At 46.7% G+C, this 27,255-nt stretch overlaps 2 protein-coding genes across 5 annotated transcripts in view; one reads left to right on the top strand and one right to left on the bottom strand.

Annotated features, from left to right (window-relative positions):
* ZNF609 (zinc finger protein 609) overlaps window positions 1–6,028 on the top strand; it is a 211,708-nt gene extending 205,680 nt beyond the window's left edge. For 3 of the 4 annotated variants that reach the window (XM_042988639.1, XM_042988638.1, XM_042988641.1), the window contains 4 exons: window positions 25–200; window positions 443–659; window positions 1,272–1,350; window positions 1,658–6,028. In XM_042988639.1, coding sequence (XP_042844573.1) covers window positions 25–200; window positions 443–659; window positions 1,272–1,345 — 467 coding nt within the window. In that variant the 3' untranslated portion in view covers window positions 1,346–1,350; window positions 1,658–6,028. The remainder of the gene's footprint in view (window positions 1–24; window positions 201–442; window positions 660–1,271; window positions 1,351–1,657) is intronic. The other variant, XM_042988640.1, reaches the window with a different exon arrangement.
* A 2,249-nt stretch (window positions 6,029–8,277) lies between these two features.
* OAZ2 (ornithine decarboxylase antizyme 2) lies at window positions 8,278–24,033 on the bottom strand (the record flags this gene model as incomplete). The annotated part of the gene is given in 6 exon segments (XM_007099238.2): window positions 8,278–8,641; window positions 8,899–8,984; window positions 9,874–10,049; window positions 11,302–11,382; window positions 11,384–11,456; window positions 23,993–24,033. Coding segments are annotated over 6 exon segments (588 nt in total), but the record flags the coding sequence as incomplete, so codon positions are not given.
* Window positions 24,034–27,255: the final 3,222 nt, after the last annotated feature.

Genomic DNA, 27,255 nt, shown 5'->3' with positions numbered 1-27,255 from the left:
ACTGCTTTATTTCTCCTTCCCCAGGTTCCTACCTACCTTCCAGCTACTCTTTCTCCCCATATGGCAGCAAAGTCTCAGGGGGTGAAGATGCTGACAAGGCACGAGCCAGCCCCAGTGTCAGTTGTAAATCCAGCTCAGAGTCCAAAGCCCTGGACATCTTGCAGCAGCACGCCAGTCACTACAAGAGCAAGTCTCCCACGGTGAGTGGCACTGGCTGCTCCCAGAACCCAGGAAGGCCATATCCAGGCTCTGGGAGAAGGTGGGCAAGTGCAGGTCTTAACTACAGTGCAGCCTGGCTGACTTTGACACTGGCGTCACCAGGCAACTCCATGATTCTTAGGTGTCCTGTGTTTGTAAGGAGTCATAGTGTGGGCTCAGAGCATCTTGCTGTCGTGTGTGTGTCTCTCACAACAGTGCTTTGTGTCTGCTTTTTTTTTTCCAGATAAGTGATAAAACGTCTCAGGAGAGAGATCGGGGAGGCTGTGGGGTGGTTGGGGGTGGTGGCAGCTGTAGCAGCGTCGGGGGAGCAGGCGGGGGTGAAAGAAGTGTAGACCGGCCCCGCACCTCCCCTTCTCAGCGCCTGATGTCCACACATCACCACCACCACCATTTGGGGTACTCGTTGCTCCCAGCACAGTACAACTTACCCTACGCAGCAGGTAAGCCTCCTTTCCCTACTTTTCTTTTCTTTTTTTTTTTTTTAAGATTTTAAGTAGTCGCTACACCCAACATGGGAGTTGAACTCACAACCTGAAGATCAGGAGTCTCATGCTCTACCGACTAAGCCAGCCAGGTGCCACCCCCCCACCACCTATCTTTTTGACTCCATCCCAGTAGCATAGTAGCATCGCCTACAGCACAGGACCCCCAGCAAGAATCCTTTTTTTGTCTCTTGTTGAGCTTCTAATCTGCCCAGGATCTTAGCCTCCTGCAGACAGTCATTAAAGCATATGACATTTATTTCCTCCCTTGGAGCTTAGGGACTCTCAAACTCCTCTAGAAAATTGGCTTTGATATTCAGAAGAATAAGGACCAGGTGTTCCCACAGCCAGAGAGAAACAAGCAGCTGAAAAATAGAGCTTTACTACACTATCCGCAGCCACTCTCTCTGGCCAAGTGTCAGATTTTATTCTGTCAGCACCCCAAAACTCAGTGGAGCCAGGAATTTAAGGAGAAACTCCTCCCAATACCCTCCCATCTAATAAAGAGAAAGTGTTTAATCAGAGAGTTCTGGGAGAGTTACACTAAACATGCCGTCCTCTCTCACTCAGGGCTTTCTTCTACAGCCATTGTTGCCAGCCAGCAAGGCTCCACTCCCTCACTCTACCCACCCCCGCGGAGGTGAGAATGGTAAGTCACTTTTTAATTGGGGACAACACCTAGAACAGGGATAGTTGATAGGTATCACAGAATCCCTGTGGAGCCTAGGTGAGGGAAAGCCATGCGGGGTCAGTGGTCTGGAAATGGTGGACCGCCGGCCAAGCCTCTTATACAAGCCTCCCATTAAGCCATGTGCGTCTGAGGAGAGCCGTGGAACACAGGTGTCCCCTCGGGGCCAGGAGTGGCCTCCCTGCAGTTCGTTTTCTCGGAGCGCCACCTTGTGGTTGTTACGCCAAAAGGCTGAGTGCCTGGTTATCTGTCCATGTTTCCCTTGCAGAACACCAAGTGCCCGGATAAAGTCAGCTTCACGGGCCCGGACTGGCTCACCCAAGGAGGTGCTGGAGGTGCCATTTAGACATCAGTTAAATGGTGTTGATCATCCTGTTTGCCGTTCCCACCATGACCGAAGGCAGACCCTTGGCTGTCTCACCTCCACCAGATCCCTGGACTCCCCAACCCTCCCTCTTCCTCAGGAGCTGGAGAGCTGGTACTTAGCAAAAATATTTATTCTCTCGGCCACAGTTGAGACTGTTGTGGCCTCTGTGGAGATGAAGGCACGGGGAGCAACCAGGGGAACATGGCCTCAGCCCAGAGAAGTAACTGCTCCGTTCCCCAAGCCCCTGGTCAGCTGCCAGAGCAGTGCCAACCCCCACCCCCCAGGGAGGGACTCACAAGTACTGGGTAAGGTCTGAAGACAGCACAGCAGCCATACCCCTGTCACCGTCATTACCACAATCACCAGATCCTGCATCTCCCCAGCAGTTTGGGCCCTGGGAACTGGCAGCATGTGGAGGAATTAGAATCTCAGGAAAGAAATTGGGGGCTGTTTTCTCTGTACTTGTGAAAACAAAGTCTTCACCCATGAAGACTTCTCCCCTCTCATGTGAGCACATATAAATGCTCAGAGCCTAGCCTGGAAAGGAAGACCAAGGCATTTGCCCCACCATGGCCCTGGGATACCTGTCAGGCAGAGGGCTGAGGTCCCAACACCAGCACAGGGCTCCCCAGGGATACTTGGGAGTGAGCTGGAGCATGAATGGAGTCTGTGAAAAAGAACCTGCATCCCCACTAAGTCCTGCTGCTTCTAAGCCCCCAACTCCTTGCCCTTTTCTCTCTCTCCTCCTTACCCCTTGGTGCCTTTCCCAGGGGGATCCCCATGCTGATCTCTCCTTCTCTTTTCCACTGCTTGGCTCTTAAGACTCAGGCAGGTAAAATAGTATTCCCCCCAGCATGGGGAGATCTGGAGTCTGCCAGGTCACCTTCGGGCAAGGCCCAGGAGGGAGGCCCTGGGAGCACCCAGCAGTTCTTAGAGGTGTCCTGTCCATTCAGCCATCTGAGTATCCTCCTCATTTAGGGCCACAAATGTATACAGCCCAGTTCCTCTGTATACAAGTACATGATTTTATATAGCTCAATCTATAACCCCACGTGTGCCAATATCAGCTGTGTTTCTTTGTTAACACACGTTTTTGTTTTAGGGGCCACTGGCCATGGAAAGTTACGGGTTCCTTAGACCCTGGGATAACACATCCAAGCCATTACTCCTCAGAGCCCGAGTGTACTCAGTGGAGCTGTGCTATGAGGCAGCAGACATTTCTCTGCTCTCCTTAGAAATGCAGTCTACCAGCCCAGCTTTATGCTCTTTGCCCTGGGAAAGTGACCATGATTTGGTAGCTTTATTGGAGTCACTTCTTCCCCAAGGTATGAGGAGCTTTAGCTCTTATTTTGCTTTTGAGGTATCATCCCTTTGTTCTCCTTGGCTATCTTTCCTTGACCTTCTGGATTGAGAAAGACTGACATACACCAGCCTAAGGCTAGAGAGGGGTATTTGTGACCAGAGTGCCAAAGTGACCATTTAAGAGCAAGGACTTGGCTCGGACTCCATTTGGGGCATGGGGGTGGAAGACAATAAGCACAATGCCCAGCAGAGGCTGCTTTCCAAGAGCCCTGGCTTAGGGTCGTTTGCCCAAGAGGAGCCCCTTTCACCTATAGACCTCTCCTCTAGGCTTTCATGTCAGTTGTTTTTGTTCAAGTTGGGTTGAATCCTTCCCCAAAACCCACTGTTTTAGACCACTTTGCAGGCCCCCAAGCAGCCTCCCTTTTCCCCATCGTTCCCTCGGCCTCCTGCTAAACCCAGAGGGCAGGGCTCTGGGCAGTGACTTCCCTTTCATCCATGGAAGTAGTTGGTTTGGGCACCTTCACCCCACCTAACCTGAGTCACCCCCACCAAGAGGATGACTCTGAATTTCAGCCTGACTGTACCCTCCCAGACTCCTGTGGGGTGGAGCCAAGGGCCCATCTCTGTTCCTGTTTGTTTTTAAATATTGTTATGTGTTTTGTAACTGTGGCGCTGGCTTACAGCGTGCTCTGTACATATTGTAAAGAAACCGTTGGAGTAATTTTCTTTCCCACTGGGCAGGCCTGGCCCCACATTCCTGCCCCTTCCACTTGGTTCTGTAACACAGAGAAGAGGAACTTCTGTATTAGCAGGGCAGCCTTGGGTTCTGCAGAAGGGAATTTTTTTTTTTTCTTTCCTTACAAAGAAACATTTGGCTCTCTGATCCTTATATCCAAGTCTCCCTAGAAGCGTAGGAGCTGAGCTCCCAGAAGAGCAGGTGAAAGCAACAATGGCAGAATAGCACTGTCTTTTCCTGGTCCCTGCTCCTTGCCAGGTCCAGTCTTCCCTCCCTGAAATAACATGCAGCAGCTGCATCAACGAAGAAGTAGAGATCCTTGACAAGTGCTGAGTGAAGGATCTGCTGTCCACCTCCAGCCTCTATGGAGAGGAGGCACACAGGTAGGAGTACCTGTGGCACCCATGACTTGCTCAGAGAGATGAGACCCTCAGCAGGGATTCCACCCCATGAGCAAAGGCTGGAATAGCTTGCTGGGACCAAGACCACCAGACCAAAGCTCTCTATGAGCCACCTCTGCCCCTTCACAAACCTCGTTCACCGGGGCTCCACACAGAGGACCTACAGGGAGGGAGCCTCATCCCCAGTTAGGACAGCCAGGGCTGGGAGAGCTGCTCTTTAGGGTTCACATCTGCTTCCTCACTTAAGGTGTGCCGGTTTCCTTCATCCCCCTTCCCTGCCTGTACATGTACGTGTACATGTACGAAGTTCCCTTCTCTTACCTCATTCCCTCCACATGTCTCCAGGTCAAATGACCACAGGCAGAATGGTTAAGAAGGCACCCCATGAAATGAAATGGTGACTCTTGAATATTCTCTCCGGGCTCCAAGGGGAGGGTGAGAGGATGTGGTTTTGGGGGTGGGAGGGTGAGACTGTAGAAGGGCTAGAGTTACTGTACATGGGCTTTGAGGTCACCCTTGTTGCTCATTATGCTGTGTACCCTGTTACCATCCCAATGTCTACTCTCCTGCCCCTGTGATTTAACTGGGCAGCTAGTTGGCCCCATAATTCTGGGCCTTTGTCATTTGTTTTACTACTAGGGCATCCCAGGAAGCTCTCTGATGATCCTCTGCCATGGGCCCCTCCTGGGATCAAGCCCCTCCCAGGCCCCGCCCCCAGCCCCTCTTGCCCCAGCCCACCCGCTTGCCTTGGTGCTCAGCCCCCCATTGGGAGCAGGTTGGGGCGAGCTGGAGGCCCGGGCTGGAGGGGCAGTGTTGCTGTTCATAGCTTTTGTTCCATTGGCGTTGCTCTGTTGGATTTAATTTCAGTCTTCCTGATTCTTCCCTTCTGTAAAGTGTACATTACCAAGTTCCTTGTTTTTTATATATATATATATATAAATATATATATATACAAACTGTACTCTTTTTGCCTTTGTACATTCAGGCAAGAAGAGAAAATAAATCTTTTTAAGAGACAATCACAAATCTGTGAGGGCTGCTGGTTATTTCTCTTGGAGTTTGCTGCTGAGCTGCCTCCTCCTCCTTCCCTGCTTTTCTGTTTTCCCCCAGCTTTCCTGATCTTCCTGGTCCTGCTCCATATGCATCCTCAGCTCTACCTTCCTGGCTGATGGCAAACTGTTGAATCCAGTGTCCAGACTACCTGCCCTTGAGCCCTTTCTTGCCCAGTGGTGTTTTCCAGCTTGGCCACTGGCTTATCCAGGGCTTTATCCTGTGCCCTGGCCTCTCCTGTCTTCCCCCTTAGACCCCATTCACCAAAGTGGCTTTGGACCCCTCAAGTACCCTGAGGTCTATCCCCCCAGAGGCCCTGGCTTTGGACACTCACTTGTGAAACTATGCAGCTGGGAGCTCTCTGTTTAAGAGTTTGCACTACTTGAACTGCCTGGGAGTTAGAACGGATGGTTTTTAGGAATGAGTGAGAAACTGTCCCCTAATCCCCCTCCCCAATTCCAGCCTCCAGAGTGCTCTGATCCAGAGCCCAGAGAATCATTCCTGGCTGGAGGACTCCTATGGCTACCCCATCAGAACAAGGGCTAAGGATTTATGAGTCCAGAGCATTTGATCAGACTTTCAGAGGGTGGTATATTCTGAAACACAGCCCAACCAAACCATTGTTCTGCCTCTTGAATTTTCTCCTTTTCCTCTGATCTCCTGCTCCCCTTTTTTTCCCCTTTCTCTCTACTTCCTTTTCTTAATTGGCTTTGGAATTGAAGTATATTTTTAAATTATTTGTTGTATTTATTGAATAAAGTTTTTAATGTCCCTGTTCTTAAATTTAGACTTAGTTTGCCTTTCACATATCCTCCCTATCCCATCCCATCACCCCTCAAAATATTAACACCTTCTAAGTTACTTTTTTGATTGGAGTGCAGCTTTTGGGTACCATATTTCTTTCCTGCCAGAGGTCCTATCTAGCAAAATTTTTTTTTCCAAAAGAAAAGCTTAACTGAGGGCCTGGGTTTCCAATTCAACGCTTCTAACTCTAGCTGTCTTGAAGGGGGTCCATCAGCAGATGGCAGCAGAACCTCCGATGTGTTTGTTCCCTGTCAGTTTGAAGGACTGAGTTTGATCTTGGTTCTTTATTCCTGTCTTGGAGATTCCCCAAGTCTGAGTTCAACATAATCCTAAACTGCCTACATTAACTTGGCCAATGTCCGCATTCATGCGGACCTTTGCTGTAGGTATCTCACAGCAGTGACTTTTTCATTCGCTGCCTCTAGGGGTTATATCCATGGAGGACAGATTTAAGTCCTTCCCATTTCCGTTGAATATCCAGCCCCAGACCTTCCCCTAATACCATAGAAGATGGAGGTATTGCGCTCACTTTTATGAATATCAGGTGGAGTCCAAAGTTAGTAACTTGGCCAGTGTGAAAACACAAGTGCCACACAGAACACTGTGAAAATGGGCCAAAGACTCAGAAAAACTAAGGACAGCCACAGCTCAACAGCGGATAGTTCCAAAGCTATAGGAAGAAAAACCTGTCCATCACTTGGGAAAACAGAAGCAAAAGAGAAAAAAATGATAGTAAGCCCTTGAAAAATTTAAGGGACACCTGGCTAGCTCAGTTGGTACAGCATGTGACCCTTGATCTAAGGGTTCTGAATTCGAGCTCCCCACGTGTAGCCTACTTTCAAAGGGGGGTGGGGGGGGAACCTAGCTCCCTACAGTGCCACTGAGAGCTTACTCATCCAGCTGGTGGTGCAAGGGGAATGGCAGCCACACCTTTATAGGGAAGGTATGTGCTGCTTCCTTCAAACACCTCCAGAAATGGGAATGTCAGGCATCTCCATGCAAAAGCCGAAACCCAGTTTCAGGACCCAGCCTCCTATACAAAAGGAAAACACTAAGAACAACCTGGATCCTGGGTATAGACTCTATTCTGGATGAAGCAGATGTGTACATACCTCTCTAGGGGGGTACTGGCAGTTTGTCCCAGGCTCCTAGCAACTGTGTTTTGCAGTATAATGGTGGCCCCAGAAGCCTCAGCTGGTTTATCTGTCCTGATGCAGCACTGCAGCGCTTTTCCTGAGAAGCATGTATCACACCCCTGCTACGTTAGGCTCTAGACTCAAAAGAGTAGTGGTAGAAAGCTGGTCCTGGTACAGGAATGAAAAACAGACCAACCACAACTTTAAATCAGTTTATTGACACAGTAACACAACACACTTGCCTCCCTGACACCCCCACCCCCCTCACCCAATCTAGATCTCTCCCCCCTTCCTCCCCCCTTAGGATGAGCTGTTCAGTGAAAACAGAAAAGGGCAGGCCACTTCTACACCCCCAGTCCCACCCCTAAGCCCTATGGGGCAGGGTCTCAGGCACTACTCAGAACCTGTTGAGAAGAGGGGCAGTCAGCACTATGTTCGGCCAGGCAGAGGCATCCAGTCCCTAAGAGCAGATTCCCACACAACCCCCAGGCCCTGAGTTGCTTATTCCTCTTCCTCTCTGCTCTTTGTGACCCTAGGAAAGAGACACCTTGGGTCCTGGGCCTACAGCTAGGAGCAAGAACTCCTGGCTATGATTTGCAAATTGGGAGTTTGGCTAGTGTTTTAAGGCCCAGGCACCCCAAAGAAAGCCCTGATGGTGGGAGTGAACTTCAATGCCCCTATTTGAAATGCACTGATAACATTAAACAGATTAAGCCAGCTTAACCAAATGCCAGAACAACACTAAGCTGTAAAGAAGGAGGGGGTGAGACCTGGTTTCTCCAGACCAGACACAAATGCACACAGAGGAGCCCAGGTAGAGTGTCGAAAAACTCAAGGACACAGCCCAGGGGCTGAAAAGCCTATATTCAGGAGTCCTGGGTTGACAGGAAGCAAGGAAAGAAAATACACAGTCTTAAAAACCAAAAAAGAAAGCCCAACAACAGCAGGGGAACCTGAGCCTGACAGTGCCGTCCACCAGCCCCCCAAGCCTTGCCCCTGGACCCAGACAGTCCCTCCCCGTCTAGGCAATGTCCTCCCCTAGGCTAGATAGAGCACATCACACAGCGCAGTTTAAAAAGCTTCTAATGCCAGTTCATAAACATCTTCATTTACTATTGGTGATTACATGTGAATAATAGGTTTATACTGTTCTTTATGGAAAACAATTTCAACAAGTCAACTCGGAGAACACAATAGGCAACCCTCACCCTGAGCCCCTCAGCGTCCTTCCCTAGACAGCAAGGAGCCCCCTCCTCTGTCCCAGGGCTGCCTAACTTCCCCTCTCCCCCCACTGTGGCTCTTGGGCAAAGCATCCTCTATGACCATTAGTCCTCATCGGACAAGTTCTGGTCCAGGGGGTAAACCATGAACATCACATCTGGCCGAGAGGGAACACAGGGATGGCCTGGACGCACAATCTCAAAGCCCAAGAAGCTGAAGGTCTTCAGGAGTGGAGCTGTAGGAGAGTGTAAAAAGGATTCTGATAAACCAAGAGTAGGTTCAAATCAAAGGAAAACAAGAAACAAAGCTACAATAAAAGAAGTACTAGACCTTTACTTATATAGACCCTTCAAAAGCACTCCCACCCCTATGATTTCCCAGGGTTTATAAGGCAAACTCAAAAGCCCTACTTCACGCAATAAGAAGCCCCTTTTCCCCTCACTAGTTGCCCGCTGTCTGGGCAGTGGGTCTCAGGCTGTTTGGACTCCTCACCTCTGTCTTCCCGGCCCTTCCTGAAGCAGATGAAGACGTAGTTCACTTTCATCTTCTCTTCAGCAAACTCTAGCAGTGCTAACAATCTGCCAGAAGCAAAGAAAACAACTCAGGCCCACTACCACCTCTCTAGACTTTCCACCCCCCACCCTCAAAAAAAGGCTTCTCTGAGGCTCACAGCCAGTATTATAAATAAGGAACTCCAGGGAGAAGTTTCTTATTTCGAGAGCTGGAGTTCAGAAAAAAATAAGCCACAATCCCAAAGAAAAAAGTTACTGGATTATCTCTTACTGGAGTAAGGATTCTTCATCTGAAATTAACAGTGTTAACCAACTTCACTAACGCAGTTCACAAGACAGTAGGGGATCGAGCAAGACAGCCTGGTTTTTCAGGGGTCTTCTAAAGTTGCCAAGTTTGATGACCTTGGCTGCCACTGAGATGGACTCTGGGTCCTAACACTGCCTAAAAGGATTTCCTCACGAGACAGGGGCCATCAAGAGAACTCTATCTTCAAAATAAAAAAAATTAAAAAAAAAAAAGAAAGAAAACAAAAATCTACACCAAAAAAAAAAAAAAAAAAGAACTCTACAAGACTGTTTCTTACACACCTGACTGCCTTGGAGGGCCTGGCCTTGCCCAATCTAATGAAATCCCACTGTATCTCAGAGCTTCCTGGCCTTTTGAACTGCATCACTGTATGGTGGCTCAAGGGGGATTTAATGTCTGCTGAGAAGAGCAAACCAAGGGGTGATTAAATGACAGGGATTTGGTTAATGTGATAATGATTCCCTTTAACTATAACCTATGGCAGGCCTGTTTTACTGGCTAAAAATAACTTGTACAAAATGTTATCTGCTTGGGAAACCTAGAGCTAGGGAAGAAGGCAGACTCCCTAATTCATCTGTTATCCCCAATAAGCACATGCCTTTCTCTGGAATGGGCCCTCCTTCGCCTCCCCCAGCACTTGCTCCTTACCCTTCTTTGCTCCCATCAGCTAATAATCCATCTGGGATTTCTACAAACAGGCTCTGGCTGGACAGGACTGCATCCCAGGAAGAGACTTTCACCTCAGTGACCTCATACTGGAAATGGACAATGTGAGGTTTTCCATCGTTCACAGGGAGGTCCTGGGTCACAGTGAGCTTCTCGTCCTGGGAGGAGATCAGATCAGAGGACCAGATCACTACCGCTCTGGCCACATTATAGGCCCCCTAACCTAGGTGGGTCCTGGGAGTCTTCTTGGGCCAATCTCAGGGTAGCATGGGATAAACAGCACACTGAAAATATAGTGCTGCATGCTGGCTAAATAGAGCCATCCATCACTCATCAGGCACAAAGACAAGTTGATGGCAGCGAAAAGCCAGCATAATGGGAAAGGAAATATTTACCAAATGTCCATGAGATGCCAAGTTCTGTGCAAGGTGCTTTCCCATTTTTCAATCACCACCTCAAGTATGTTAAGTAGTTACTATCCCCATTTAAAATCTGACACACTGGGGCCCAGAACAATTAAGCAACTGACCCAAGCTAGTAAATGGCAGAGTTGAGACTCAAACCAAGTCTCCCTGATTCTAAGCCCATGTGTGTCCCCCACCCCAACATCATGCTCTTTCTTCCCCTTCTCTCTCTGAAAGAGCAACATTAGCAACAAATGAAAATATATGTGAGGGTCTGGCTGGGGCCCAGCTCAACCAAAGCCTGCTTCCAGCTAGACTGCAGGGTCAATGTTGTCTCCCCTGGGCAGTCTCAAGAGACCAGAACTCAGCCACCCTGGGACCTTTCAATGCCAATCTTAGGGAGAAGCTAAACTTCTGGGCCTCAACCACAGGAGATTAAAAGGCAGCAAAGGGCTGACTGCACTAGCCCAGATCATTCTCAGGCCAGACTGCCAGCAATCTCTTAAGCTCTTGGGATGTACCCTGTGCTGCCAGGATGACAGATGATGGAGCTGCAAAGCCCCTTCTCATTACCCCCTCCTACACTACCTGCCCGCCCCCTATCAGGCTAGTATGGGATGGACAGCAGAATGCCTAATAGTCTCCGACAATGGGAAAACTGCTCCTCCTGGCCCTTGGTACTTCAAAAGAAACCGAGGAGTCACACCAAAAAGAGTTCTTGCACCCCTCCCATTCATCATTCTCCCACCCACTCAGGACCCTGAACCGGCACTGAAGCGCTGACCACCAAGCTGAGAAGATGGCAGTGTTTGCTGGTGCACATATCCTCCCCTCCTAGTACTCCCCAAAAGCCACACGGCAGCCTCCACTGAAAAAGTTCTTCCCGATCCCCTACTGGCCTGGCCTAAGGGAAGACCAAAGGGCCGCAATTACTGCCCTTAAGCAGCAGCTCAGTGGTATCCGAGAGGGCTCTGCTCCAAGCCTTCCAGCCCAGCGTCCTCCTTACCTTATATATTAGAGCTGAGAGAGAAGGATCCCTGCCGCCCCCTCGCCCACCGGGGATCTTCGACAGTGGGTGAGGGGCATCAGGAGCACCACAGAGGCCCCGGAACAATGTGCCTGCAGCACTGGAGCTGGGGACAGTTACTCAAAGGCAAAATACTACTGCAAGAGACAGAGAAGGTAAGACTGTAAACACCAAGACTTGAAGACTCCTCTCAACATCCCCTCCAACCCCTGCCCGGTTCTCCCTGAACAAGCACTACACCACTGCCCCCATCCTTTTGGCTTTAGCTTCCAGATGGAGTCTGCCCTCTTAAAGCACACCCATCCTCCTGTAGAAAGCAGAGGGAATCCCAGAAGTGCTAAGGGAGTCAGTTGGACATACCTGACCAGAGGAGCACCTGTTAAACATCAAACAAATCTCTGTGGCACTGACAAACCTTGAGAGGAACCAGATCCTGGCTTGCCTTCAAGGCCTAGAACCCTGTGCCCCCACCAGTCCCTTTCCTTACCCTAACAGTGTCTCAACAACCTATGTGACAGAATCTCAAAACCTATACAATCACTTCTGACTGGAGAGGCATATAGGCCTCAAGATACCACATGGATGGGGTACCATGTCCTTGAGGACCCAAGGCCACTTTTCCTCCCCAATCTAAACAAAAGAACTGAACAAGAAGACAATGACCCAAATCTCTCCACGGTCAAGAACTGAATTAAATCCAGGGATCTGGCTTCCAGATAAGAGGTACACTGTAGTACAGAGTATTATGTTCTGAGCTTGTCCCTGGTATGCCACCAAATGTTGGGCTTCCTTGCCCTTTGCTAGACTCTAACCAGGGCATGGGTGTTTAGATTATACTGACACGACTGGTATGGACACTCAGGTACATGTGTATCAAGGATGGGGTGTTGCTAGAAGGTAGATTTGGTGGGAACTAAGCAAGGAAGCCAATAATCAGATGGATCAGAGAGGGTGAAAGGCTCCTCAAGGAGCTCCCTGTGGATCTCCAGGTGTGTACTCTTACTGCCACCATGATTTTCAGGTGGACCCTACAGGGCTCCAGATCTGCTCCACTGCCTTCTCTGAATCCAATTTAGTAGTTCCTTAAGCTGAGATGTAGCTCACTTCACAGGACAGCGGCAAGTGAATCAGGGAAAGAAGCAGACTGCATGTACACAACTCAGCAATAGGTCTGTCCCTTGGCCCCAACACCCCAGGCAGCAGGCAGCTGGAATGCAATGGATAACATATAGGAGGACACTGCAGTGGGTGCTGGAGCCAGCTCACAGGACTGTGCCCATCTCTTCCCAACTGTGTGTTTAATGAGGTCATGCTGGTAGCTTGAATGGCTCTGGGGGAAGTATTTACACCACAAAAATCATCAAATGCTGGAAGCCAAGGCTCCCCCCCTCCCACCCCCGCCAAAAGGCGGCTGCAAAATAATGCAAGGCCCCATTCTTCACACTATTTGCTTTATACGGCATGCGGGATTTGAGTTCTTCACTTGGGCTCAGAGTGACAGAACTGAACTCACACCTAACACGGCAATGGTACAATAACGCAAAGGGCATCCAGCTAAGATCCCCAGTACTAAGAGACAGCTGAGACAGAAAGTCCAAACCCTTCACTGCTCTAGCTCAGCTCCCCTTTCTCTCAAGGATTTCAACCAGGGGCCTGAAATTACACTTAGAAATTTCATTGGGAGATGGAGTTCCCAGGGCAATGTCAGTGGGCCCGGAGCAGCATCAACACCTGGAGGTAAAAATAACACATGCACCATTTTCTGCCTCCTCTGGAAAACCTCAGGCCATCCTCATCTCCCCTACTCTTAGCCTCAGTAACAGAAGCAGAAGAAGCATGACTGAGGATTATGCTCTTTCCAATGAGGGACTTATTTTCTACTGAGGACAAAGAACGATTATAATGCCCCCATTCCAATGTGTTAAGGGATAGAATAATAGAGTATCCAAGCCAGAAAAAATTATGACCGGCGGGGCGGGGCGGGGGGGGGGGGGGGGGGGCTTTCCCAAGCAAAGGTACACACACAGACACCACCACCACCCCCCTAAAGTAAGTTCTGTTCCCATTCCCTAGGGACCACTTCAGGCCTCTGTTGAGGTTCCTGCAGGAGCACCAGGAAGGCTGGGCCACTGAAAGCCACCAGGAAAGCTGGCTTGCCTGTAGGTCAGTGGAGCTACCTAAGAACTGGGCAGGCCTCTCCTCTGGGGTACAAAGATGAGATGTAGCCTTTTATACCAGAACTGCATGGGTTCACAAAACCAGATCACCAAAGCCCCTGCACTTCTAGAATTTTGGTGCCAGTTTCTCAATCTCAGACTTCTACTTCCAGAGAAATTATTCTTCCCTGGTCTTTAGATGAGAGAGCTACATTCAACCCTTGATGGGCATTCCAACCATCATCTTGATTATGAGCTAATTTTTACTTGCAAATGTCATAAGCAATGGGGCCAACCCAATGAAATGATCAGAATAAGGTGGATTCTTTTTTCTAGATCCAGAATCCCCTTGTCTTCTTCCTAGAAATAATCCCTAGAGCCTGCCCTATGTCCAGCACTAACCTATGTGCTCACTCCTCTTAAAGTAAATGCAAGAAGTCTATTCCAAGGTGACAAATCATTTACTTCTCCCACTCTTACACAAGGCTCCTGGAAACTCCTCCTCCTACCCCACAAAGTCTGCATGAGAAAGCAAGTGTCTGTGAGTGAGGGTGGACGGGTGTTTCCGGTCCCCATCCTGAGATCCACTTCCAGTTCCCTACCAGAAACAGCTACAGTTTAGGATAAACCTAGGAGACTGGAGATCACAGTCAACAACCCTCTTCATTGTCCATCATAATGGATCTGCTTTTAGTTATTTGCTGTGAATGGCAAATTGCTTCTCTTTCAAAAAACCTGATTGCCATTTCTGAAGTGAGAAGAACAGGAAGATGGGTATGTACATGGTGGTTAAAGAAATTAAGGGGCATGAACAGCAATCAGGCAAGAGAAAGAAATACAAGGCACTCGGTCACTATTTGTAGATGACATGCTACTCTATACAGAAAACCTCAACACCTTCACCAATAAACTATTAGAATAAATGAATTTAGTAAGGTTGCAGGATACAAAATCAATTCATTTTATATAAATCTGTTGCATTTATATATACTAATAACTACCAGAAGGAGAAATTAAGAAAACCATCCCATGTACAATTGCATGAAAAAAAAAAGAGGGGTGCCTGGGTGGCTCAGTCGGTTAAGCATCCAACTTCAGCTCAAGCCATGATCTCACGGCTCTTGAGTTCGAGCCCCATGTCAGGCTCTGTGCTGACAGCTGGGAGCCTGGAGCCTGCTTCCAATTCTGTGACTCCCTCTCTCTGGCCCTCCCCCACTCGTGCTCTCTCTCAAAAATAAACATTTAAAAAAATAGAATATCTAGGATTAAATTTAACGAAAGAAATAAAAGACCCATACTTTGAAAACTGTAAGACACTGATGAAACTGAAGATGATACAAACAAATGCAAAGATATACCATTACATGAACTGGAAGAATATTGTTAAAATGTTCCTACTACCCAAATCTAAAGACTCGGTGCAATCCCTATCAAAACACCAATGGCATTTTCCTCAGAACTAGAACAAATAATCATAAAGTTTGTATGGTACCACAAAAGAGCCTGAATAGCCAAAGCATTCTGGAGAGAAAAGCAAAGCTGAACGTATCATACTCTCAGATTTCAAAGTATATTACAAAGTTACACTAATCAAAACAGTATGGTATTGGCACAAAAACAGACATATAGGTCAAACAGGATAGGGAGACCAGAAACAAACCCATACACATATGGTCAATTAATCTGCAACAATGAAGGCAAGAATGTACAATGGGGAAAATACAGTCTCTTCAATAAATGGTGTTGGGAAAACTGCACAGCTACATGCAAAAGAATAAAACTGTGCCACTTTCTCACAAAACTAAACTCAAAATGGATTAAAGACTTAACATGTAAGACCTGAAACCATAAAACACCTAGAAAACATAGCAGTAAGCTCTTCTTTGGTCTTAGCACTATTTTTTGGGATCTGTCTCCTCAGGCAAGGACAACAAAGGCAAAAAATAAACAAGTGAGACCACACAGAACTAAAAAGCTTGCAAGGGAAACTAACAAAACGAAAAGGCAACCTACTGAATGGAAGAAAATATTCACAAATGATATATCCACTAAGGGGTTAACATCCAAAATATATAAAGTACTCATACAGGGCTGCCAGGGGTGTCTGGCTGGCTCAGTCAGTGGAGCATACAACTCTTGACCTCGAGATTGTGAGTGAGCCTCACGATGGGTGCAGAGATTACTTTAAGAAAAGTAAAACCTTAAAAACAAAAACAACTCATACAATTCAGTATCAAAAATAATCCAATTTAAAAATGGGCAAAGGAGGAGGGGTGTGGCAAAAAAAAAAAAAAAAAAAAAGGGCAGAGGAAGGGTGTCTGGGTGGCTTAGTCGGTTAAGTGTCTGACTCACTCTCAGTTCAGGTCTTGATCTCAGGGTCATTAGTTCAAGCCCCGCGCAGAGACTACTTAAAAAATGGGCAGAGGATCTGAATAGACATTGTTCCAAAGACAACATACAGATGGCCAAGAGGCACATGAAAAGATGCCCAACATCACTAATGATCAGGGAAATGCAAATCAAAACCACAATGATACAATCATCTCATACCAGTTAGAATGGCTAATATCAAAAAGACAAGAAATAAAAGTGTTGGTGAGGAAGTGGAGAAAAAGGAACCTTTGTGCACTACTGGTGGGAATGACACTGGTGCAGCCACTGTGGAAAAGAGTACAGAGGTTCCTCAAAAAATTAAAAATAGATCTACCATGTAATCCAGCAATTCCACTTCTAGGTATTTATCTGAAGAAAATGAAAACACTAATTCAAAAAGATAATGCACCCTTATGTTCATCACAGCATTATTTACAACAGCCAAGATACAGAAGCCACTTAAATGCCCATCAATATATGAATGGATAAAGCTGTGATATATATATACACAATGGTATACTACTCAGCCATAAAAAAGAATGAAATTTTGCCATTTGTGAGAACGTGGATGGGCCTAGAGGGCATTATGCTAAATGAAAGAAGTCAGACAAAGACAAATATGATTTCAATTACATGCGGAATCTAAAGGAACACCACAAATGAACAAACAAAACAGAAATAGACTTATAGACACAGAACTGATGGTTGCCAGAGGATGAAATTGATGAAGAGGATTAAGAGGTATAATCCTCCAGTTAAAAAATAAATTAAGACATGGGGATATGATGTACAACATAGGGAATATAGTCAATAATATTGTAACAACTTTGTACATGACACATGGCACCATTTTGAAACATATATAAAAACTGAATCACTATGCTATATGCCTAAAAACTAATAACAATATAGTATGTCAGTTATTCTTTAACTAAAAAAAAAAAAAAAAGAACAGGGGCACCTGGCTGGCTCAGTCGGTAGAGCATGCAACTCCTAATCTTAAGGTCGTGAGTTCAAACCCCACACTGGGTGTAAAGAATACTTAAAAAATTAATTTAAAAAAGAACAGCCTTCTGTTCTTGTATTGGCTTTAATGTTCGAAATGGTATTGTGGCAAAATATGCCACCAATCTCAACAGAGAACAGTGAATCTTTTAAGAACTTAAGTACAGTGAAAGTGGCTTCTAAACACAGGTCCTTCTGTCACAAGATCCAAACCAAGTTAGGTTTCATATTCAGTTCAGTTGTGTCTCTACTGGTTCCAATGCCCAGCTTTTTCCATTTCTTCCTCACATCTTGCTCACTCCACTGGGGGGAAGGCATGATTTAATTTTTAACACCAAAAAGAGGATTTAAAAAGTCAGTCTTAGGGGCACCTGGGTGGCTCAGTCAGTTAAGCATCCAACTCTTGATTTCGGCTCAGGTCATGATCTCATGGTTCATGAGATCGAGCCCCTCATCAGGCTCCATGTTGAAGGTGTGAAGCCTGCTTGGGATTCTCTCTCTCCCTCTCTCTCTGCCCCTAACCCACTCATGACTGTGAGCTCTCTCTCAAAATAAATAAACATTAAAAAATAAAAATAAAAAGCAGCAGCTCAGTCTAGAGCCTGGAAAGATCAGGCTCATTAAGAACAATCAAATATATCAGCCTGAACCCGAACATCCACTTGGTCTGGTCTTGTTTTTGGAGAAGAAACAAATATACCATGCTAGAAATGAGGGTGTCAAGTATCCAAGTCAATTCAGAAGAAAGATGGGAGATCAGAGCCTATCTGTTAGTGTCTTTATTTTCTCAGTTATCAGACATGCCCTTGGAAACACTCCTCAGGATACATATGAGTGCTACGACAGATCACATCCTGCTGCCTCTAATTTAAAGCATTCTGTGAAACTGTTGCCTGAAATGTCTAATTTCATACACTGACTAGAGACAGGCACTGCACGTAGCAGATGTATTCCTGGGGAGTGTTGCTGGTAAATCAAATTTTTATAATTCAAATCCTATTTTTAAATCTCTAGGGTGCTTACTATTTAAAGGAAGGAACTTTAAATCTCTTAATAGAGTAAAGAATCTATTAAAGAATCACTTCCAGTTGATTTTTTGTCAGTTTTGATTTTTATATTTAGTTTGCTCAAAGCAGTGGATAGCCTGCTATGTAGAGATTTAATATAAAAGTAATTCTGTGGCTAACTTCCATTCAGCTACATCTAACAAATATGTGAATTCATATTCTCCTTGATACACTTTTGATCATGTTTCACTTGAATCAGTGGCCTGAGCTTGCTTAGGTCTGCACCCTTTCTCTCTGGTTTCCATTACCTATTGGAAGTGGTGTTAGATGGCCTTGGTATTACCTATTTTGTGGTATCAAGTGAAAAGACATAAAAACCACATTCCCAAGCATTCTAAATTCATTCCCCTCTCTCAACCTCTTCTGATCCATTCTTGTCTCAGGCCCTACCTCATAGAACACTCTCTAGGCTCAGACTTCCCTCACACAGGCTGCTTTTACTGAGACTAGGAAGGTCTCTGATGACTAATCCCTACGCAAAGAGGAACCAATCCAGGGCTGCCATCACATTTAGCCAAGAAGAAATAGGAAGAAAGGTGGGAGGTGATGGCCACCTCCAGTCTAGTGGGACCTTAGAGGCTGATTTCCAGCTGCCAATTCCCTTCCCATATGAGAAAGGAACCCTGGGCAGATGCCAGGCATAAGTCATTTCACTAGGGCTGTTCTATGTGCCAAAGGGAGTCTACTTGCTAAGCACAATTATAAAGAAAATGACATCACCGCTCTGAATCACAGACTGAAAGCAAAACTGGGTTTTGGTTGATTCTCCATAAGAAACACACTTACAATGGCAGCAGAATATCTGCCTCTGAGGTTTGCTTATAACACAACTGATACTGGTACATCTTTTGCCAAAGGTAGGCATAACCACATACGCCAGAGGTGGATGGATAGCTAGGTACTCATGCATTAAAATTAAACCTTAATTTTACATTTTAAGTACCTTGATCCAGTTTTTTTTTTTTTTTTAATGTTTATTTTTGAGAGGGAGAGAGAGACACAGAGTGTGAGCAGCAAAGGGGCAAAGAGAGGGAGACACAGAATCCGGAGCAGGCTCCAGGCTCTGAGCTGTCAGCACAGAGCCCAACGTGGGGCTCAAACTCACCAACCATGAGATCATGACCTGAGCCAAAGTCGAACACCAACTGAGCCATCCAGGTGTCCACCTTGATCTAGTTTGTATAGTGAACTCATCACCCAGTTCCAGACTCTCTTCCCAGGACAGAATTACTTCATTGTTTACATGGTATCAAAGGCCTAGGAAATTTTCCTAGGGTTTCTCTTATGCAAAGCATTTTATTCTGCTGCTAACAGGAAACTATCTGTTTGGTTCACTTCAAGTAACAAAATTCTTGCTCACCTACTTGGCTATTTCTGGTCTATAGCTTTCAGTTAGGCTCTACAGCCTTACGAGTCATGGAGCCAACTTGAATCAACACTGCATACTGTTTCAAAAAGGGATGAATTACTTTTTTTTTTTCTAGAAATGCACATATATAACATCCTCTAACCCACTCCGCAGTCCCCCTTTTTATATTTCTGAGCAGCTCTGAGGTTAAATTTGGATTTCTTGGCAGCATGAGGAATTACTATTATTAGTCCACACTGCTTTCTGAAGCATACCTCCAATTCGGGGGGATTCCCAACTATACTAGGAGTCTCTCTGGCTCTCTCTGTGGAAATGACCTTGAAGGTACATTGTAGGAAAACTTGCTCTCCTTACTATCCCATACCCAAAAAGCCATAGTGCCAATAAATAAGGAATAAGCAAAACCATATTCTTTGGGGGAAGAGAAAGAAATTCCATCACTCAGGGAACCATTCTGTGAAGATACCCAGGGTAGCTCTGATGTGCTCTCGTGCCCTGTCCACCTCCAAGAGAAAACACCTGTAGAACCAAATGCTTCTCAAAGCCCATCAGACAAAGACTGTTTATAATACAGATATAAGGCCCAGGCAAGCGCTTCTCCACATACACAGGTGCTAAGCAGGCCCTAGACAGAGACTGTCTTTTTGCCCCCACAAATCCAGGGGAGAGAAAGGCCATGAAGCTGGATTTCCTTGGATTTAAACCTCATGTTCAAAAACCTTAATAAAAGTGCTTGTTCCTGTGTCTTCTTCCCTCCGCCACCATCAGGAATTTTGACATTCTGGAGGTACTAATCAGAACAAAACTGAAAAGGAAGAGCTTTGTTTCCAAAACATACTGCCGGTTCCTCTGCAACTATTTCTTCCAGGAAACCAAGCCTCCACCTCTTGAGTATTTCACTAGAGCCAGGGAAGCTAGAAAGCCCATCCCCCACCCAATGAGAGCTCAACTCCTAGCCAGCTCCCCCTCCCCTCTGCGGATACAAAACACCAAGCACACAGACTGGGAAGAACATCCGGCTCTTATCGGGATCCCTAGTTAGGGCCTACCAGAATCCCTTTAGAAAGTTACAGGCAGGCCACAGAAGGCTGGGAAACATGTTATGGAAATAGGATTGCCATAACTCAAAGAAACCAGACACCCTGCACACACCACATCACACCACCCCACCCCCAGGCCAAAGTGGAGGAGCCTGATCCCAGGCCTTGCTCCTGCCCAGGACTTGGCAGGCCAGCTGGCTCCTCCCTCCACCTGCCTTTCATACAGCCAAGCCCCTCAAATTACCAACACACTAAGGGCCTTGGAGACAAGCAAGCCTGTTTTGCCACTTAGGAAGCTGGAAGGAATCTTGAGTTAAGCGAACCCAACCCCCTCTTTTTATATGGAAGCACACTAGCCACGCCAGAACTAGAACTCAGGTCTTGCAACCTCACAGTCAACCAAGGCCCTTATGTATTGGTTCTAAGTACCCAACTCTCAAGGCTCAGCCTGCAAAGGACTTGGCACCAGACCAGCTCAGTCCAGAGGACTCCAGAGACTGCCTGCTGAGACCACACCACCCTGCAAATCCCACTGTGGAGACAAAAACATAAAAACAGAAAAAAAAAACCCATCTCTTATACCCTTTTAGCAGACTTCCCCGTAGGTTTCTCTGCTTCCCTCCACCCCTGCACGTCATCCAGCCCTCTCTCATACCTGCTGTCTTATCCTCATCACACACGGCTTTCTTTATCACAAGCAATACCTTTTGCATCCACCTCCACCTCCTCAGCTCCAGAGGGGCTGGGTAGAGAAGATGGAATAAAAGTGGGAATTGCAAAGGGACATGGACGTGGATAGCCTCCGAAAAAAAAAAAAAAAACAGAATGGGACTGTAAAGAAGCCTTGAGAGGTGGGGGTAATGGGTCAAATACAACCATAACAAACCAGGAAATGAGGGGTGGATTTTCTTTCTGCATGTTGGGAAGAAATAGAGGTGTGGGGGCTAGATAAGAGTCTGAGAATGAGAATGTCTAATGCCTGAGAACTGAGTAACTCAAGGTAGGAGAATTTAAGAGGCTGTTGTGGGTATCTTGGGAATTTCTGGATAGTACCTGAGAAAGAAAAACTAAGAAACCCCTGAAGGAGACAAGGCCCTTTTCAGTAGAGAAAGAGCTGACATTCACTAAAGAAATATGATGGGAAAGGTCTTGAGGGGGAGGGGGCGGAGGCAGTGTTTCTTAACCCTGGCTGCACATTACAAAGAATTAACCTAGGGAGCTTTAAAAATACATACAAATAACCAAGCCCCACCCTAGGCCTTACACCAGATCTTTGAAGGTGGGGTCCAGGTGACTGATTTTTTCAAATGTGCAGCCAGTGTTGAGAAACATGGAGATACAAGAAAAGCTAAAAACACAGCTGGAATATTTAAGGATGGTGCTGCTAAAGGACTGGGAAAAGGCAAGTTAGAGACCAGCTTAGGGAGAAGGGAGCCCAAATTTGGGAGGACCCCTGAATGGTAGGTAGAGCCCTATGGGAAGAAAAGCAATAAGGAAGGATAAGTTTGTAAAAAGAACTATAGTCTAGCTCTGGAGACACCACCACACAATTTAAGGAGGATATACAGGGAACAGACCTGCTTGCAAAACAATGAGGCCCAAGTATGGGGCAGAGGCCATAAGGCCAATTCTGGGGACAAAGGGTCTGGTGTAGAGAACTAAATGAGCTTCAGCCTCATTTCGGAAAGGACAGCAACAAGTCTAGGGGGTAAAATGAGGAAGACAATGAGACCCAAATTGTAAATAGAAGGCGTAAGTAGAAGGCATTCTGATGTATAAAAAAACAACAAGGGTTAAAAATTGTGGGGAAACAGGATTATGGAGCAGTTTCAAAGAGTGTGAGGGCAGAAATACAGAGTATATTTGAAGAAGAGATGGATGACAAGGGCTGCCTTGGGAAAAAGAGAAGTAGAGAGAGGAAAGCTGAGTGATAAAGTCTGCCTAGCTTGGGCAGGGGCAAGTATGTATGAGGCAAGTTCAGAAAACCACTGGTGCTGTTTCAGAAGGACGTGCAGCCTTTCTCTCCAATTAATGGGGGAAGACTGGGATCAGATTTTGAGGGAAGAAACTTGCAAAGGCCCAGTATCCAGAGTTTGGGGCCTGATTTGCAGGCACTGGAGGTACAGAGAAAGAAAGGAGGCCTTCAATAGAAACAGGGTGGGCTGAGTTCTGTGATCTAATGATGGGATTCAATTAAGAAGGGAAGAATAAGAGTAAAATGAGTTCCAGCTGAGATCAAGTGTTTAGAGGCTAGGAGAGTTTATAAGAGTGTTGGGGGGAACCCCACTAAGGGAACAGGACGGCAAACAGAAGTCCAAAGTGTTTGAAAAATAAAAGGAAGAAGGTTGGGAGCCAGGGATAAACGAGCTAACTGGGAAAGGGGTGTCGAGGGAGGAAGAATGGGAAAAGATAAAGCAGGAGTTAAGGGACCAGAGGGACAGTGGGGCATCACTGTAAAAACTATTAGGCCTGAGAAAAGCGGGGGAGGGGAAAGGGTAATGAGTCCAGTTGAGAGCTGAAGGTTGGAGCCTAACTGGGGGAGGGGCGGCAGTGATAAGACAGGGGTTTGGAGGATGCAGTTTCAAGGAAAGAGAGTCAAAGCCAAGGGTTAAGTAACTAAAGAGGGAGGAAGATAGATTTGGGGAAATGGGAAACAATCTGGGGAATGTGGATGAAGGAGAAAGCCCAGTTTGGGGAATGGGGCACCGTCCGACAGGACTTAAAGGAAATGGGGACTGGATTCGAAGGTTGAGTCCTGGTTTGCGTGGGGGTTGGGGGTGGGGGCTTTGCGGGAGAAGGAGGCCCGGATGAGGGGGATGGGCCAGGCTGGAGGGAAGGGGCTAAAGGGCGGAAGGAGGCCCCGTTGCGGGTTTGGGGCTTGGACTGGGGTGGCTGAAGTAGGGAAAGGACCCAGTGAGGGGGTGGGCAGGACCCCGCTGTGGGAGAGGGAACCGGCCGGGGATGGGGGGAGGCCCTCTGAGGCAGATGCGGGGAGGATGGGGGCGGGGAGCCTGGGCCGGGCCGTTACCTGTCCTGGGTGTTTATCATCCTCGGCGACTCTGCTCAGGGTGAGAGGAGGCGGCGCAGGGAATGGGTAGGTGGATGAGAGGGTGGGTGTGGGGTCGCGCGCGCGGGGCCGATCTCTGCGGGCTAAGTCCCTGTCAGGCCGCGGGCCCAGAGCCCTCCTCCTGCCTCAGCGAGCGCCTGCCTTCAACTGACCCTCCCCGGCCGCCGCCGACGCCGCCGCAACCGCCCCGCCCCCGGTGCCTCATCTGCATAGCCCCACCCCAGTGCCGCACGGTGTCCTGGGAAACTGGGGCTCACAACAAAGGGCAAAGCCCGGCCCCGCCTCCGCGCAGGCGCACCAGGGCGTGAGGGGGTCTGGATGCGGACCCTCCTCTGCGGGCGGCTATGGCCGTGGCGGTGGCTTTAAGTTGCGCAGCAGGAAGGGTGCGTTGTATTTCAAGTAGAGTTTTCTGAGCATTGGCCCGACCTAGTCCTCGTCCCTAGGCCTTGTTTGCATGGGGCCGAGCAGAGGTGTGTCATTTGTAGGCCCTGGGAGGATATTTTATTATACAAAACAAAATCAGAAATCTAAGAGTAGTACACATATATTTGCGCCATTCCCAGACTAAGCCCAGGTTCACAGATCTCAGTTACCTCAGCTCACAATGTAGATCAATAATCTCAGCTGCCAGTTGAGATCAACAATCTCTGCATCTGAAAGACACCTCAGGTCAATGGTTAAGGTCTAACAGTGGCTGGTGGTCATCTGAAGCCAAATCTCTGTGGGTCAGGATCACAGTCACCTGACAGCAGTGATGGAAGACACTATCACTAACTCGTTCACTTGAGATCACAATCATGCAAGGTTCACAGTCACCTCCATTCACTATCCCTGCTGGTCCTTATCACAGGTCGGTGACAACAGGTCACAAACACTGGGGCACAGACCCCTCAGATGACAGTCACTGCAGGCCACAGACACAAGTACTTCAACACAATCTGTTCATAGTCAATCCAGACTCTGGAGGTCACAAGAGAGGTCACATTATCCTAGGTCATGGTGGGGTGATATTACCTCAAAGCCCCTTCATTGATCTTCAACAAATAATTATTGAGCAGCTACTTACTATGTGCTCCAGGCATGTGCTAGAGTCCAGCGCTACTCAATGGTCAATTAGGCAAAGTTCTTGCCTCACATGTCACAATCTAGTCAGAAAGAGAGATGCAGGCCATCAAAATATGAAGGAAGTAAGTGCTCAATCTGAGACCACAGAGAAAATACGGAATTATGGATGGCTTCACCAAAAGGGTGGTCAAAATCACTCCAAATCAGAGTTCACTATAGTCCCAAATCACAAATGTCCCACATTAGAATCATCTCAGGACACTGCTACTTTCCTTCACAAATGCCATGTTTTCGGTTCTTAGATGATGGGGATACAGGGATGGAAGAAAGGTTGGAGCTACCAAACAAAGGTTTTTCCAGCAAAAATCAGAGCAGTAAATGATACTAGAACTTCCCAGATTATAACTACAGTCTCCCACAATCTGGTTCACTTTAGATCCTCTTCCTTGTCCCCTCGGCTATCCCTACCACCACTTCCAAGTTCAGGTGTGGAATATTCTTATGTCAGTATATAGCAGAACTGAACAATTAAATCCAGCCCTGATCTATTCCATCTTGTGGTCCCAGAGACCTGGAACTCAAAGGGAACTGGGATGTCTCATTTCTGCCAGCACATCCCTGAACAAGTAACATTTTGACCTGAAGGATAGTTTTTGACCAATCAGCAAATATTGAGAATTCACTACATCAATATTAGGGACTATTTATTGAACATCACGCTAAGGCACTAATTTTTACAATAGCTCCCCACTCCCATTCTACAGATGAAAAGAAACCTCAGGGAGATTTTGCCAACTAATATTTATTGAAGGCCTATACATACCAAGCAAGTTAATTTATTTGCTAATTCAAAGCCAGTGAGTGGTGGAGATAGAATTTGGACCCCAAATGGCCTGATTCTGTGCTTTGTCTGGATTCATATGATAGAGGAATGAGAAGGTCTCTGCACACCTTGCTGTTTGGGGGAATGATCATCCTGATGGCCACCTGGCCAGCAAGTGAAAACGTCACAAAAATGGGAAGCCACCTTCTTCTAACCTGTGCTGTCCAATATGATAGCCACTAGCCACATGTGGCTATTTAAACTTAAATTAATTAAAATGAAGTAAAGCTATGAGGTGCTCCGACTCTTGATTTTGGCTCAGGTCATGATCTTATGGCTCGTGGGATCAAGCCCCACACCAGGCTCAGTGCTGACCGTACGGTGCTCTCCCCGTCTCTCTGTTCCTTCCCCCCCAAAAAGAAATAAACTTAAAAAAAAAAATGAAGTAAAGCTAAACATTCAACCTCTCAGTCCCACTGACTACAGTTCATGTGTTTAATATTCATGTGTGGCTAGTAGTTACAGTGCAGATTTTCCATCAACACCAAAAGTTCTGGACAGCACTGTGTCCCATCATTCCCCTATCCCTATTTACTTCAGTCATCACCACAGGTTCAAGCTCCCTCATCTATTATCACCTCCATCCTTGTCCTCCCACTAGGCATAAGTTCCCTGCTCCCTGCCCTCAGGCACATCCTTCCTCTGTGCCCTCTGCAACCTGTAATCAGCAATTTCTCCATATGGTCAGCCTTTTCTCAGAATGTTGTCTTCACCTCCTTGACTTACCTAAAATTTTGTTAGCCCTGATTTGTACACTGATTCTTTAGCAGCACTCTTAAGTGAATGTTATTTTCTTCTCATTCTCCTGTACCTCAGGTCAGGAAGTGGTAAGTGTATTCCTCTCCCAACCTGAATGCCATTTCTAAGCCAGTGCTCCCCCAACCCCTCCTACAAAAACCCTGTTCCTTTGAAGCTTCACTGTCTGGGCATACCATCTTGGTTATTGTCCTCAATCAACCTCCAGGTCTCTCACTGCCCATCATTTAACTCTTGGCTCATTGCCTCTCTCTCCACCCTAAATTTTGTTATATTGAGTGGGCTCCACATCCATGTAATGGCCTCTCCATCACTTCCTTGACCACCTCATCTCCAGAGATATTTTCCACACTCCACAGCAGCTGCCCACTTGCGTAGTCACACCCTCAACTTTGTGTTCACCAAAAGCCATTCCACTTCCAATATGGAGACTTTCCAACTACAACCTTTTCCTTAATTAAATCTCCCTTAATAATTCTTTGACCTTTATCATGAGTTCTGATCCCTTGACTTCACTAATGTCTCACTACTCATGAGATTCACTTTTCATATTCCTTCTTTCTTACCTTCATTTTCATCATCCATTACTATAATCACTCTCTTGCTCTGTCTCCTCCAATTGTGTTGGCTTCTTTGTCTCCCTCTATCTCCCCGTCCGCCACTCACACTCTGTCTCTCTCTCTCAAATAAACATTAAAACAAAATCAATACCTCAAGGTAACCAATCAGGTAATAAGAGAAAAAGGAATAATAGAACATCACCATTTTGTAAACCCTCAATGAGATCAAGATCATCAATAGCTCTAATGATACAAAGGAGAGACACTTGAAGGTTATGTGCCTCCTGATGAAAAGACACAGCACCACCTATGGATATTCTTGATGAAAACCTGAACCTGAATCAAAGCAAGCCTTTATATCTAACAACCGTTTACAGAAAATGAAAGGAGATAGAGGAAATGGTTAAATGTCACCATAGGAATGCAATCAGCAAAATCCTGAATAGGAAATTTCTGAAGGACAAAAATCTCTATTTCTTCACCAAAAAGGGGGTGATAAAGAAGTGGAGAGGGAAGATCTGTAGATTATAATAGATTTAAGAGAGTTGCCCATCAAGTGTAACATTAGCTCTTTGAGGATGGTGCAATATAG

The sequence above is a fragment of the Panthera tigris genome, chromosome B3 (assembly GCF_018350195.1).
Source record: "Panthera tigris isolate Pti1 chromosome B3, P.tigris_Pti1_mat1.1, whole genome shotgun sequence".
NCBI classification, from domain to species: Eukaryota; Metazoa; Chordata; class Mammalia; order Carnivora; family Felidae; genus Panthera; species Panthera tigris.
This window is presented reverse-complemented; position numbering and strand designations above follow the sequence as displayed.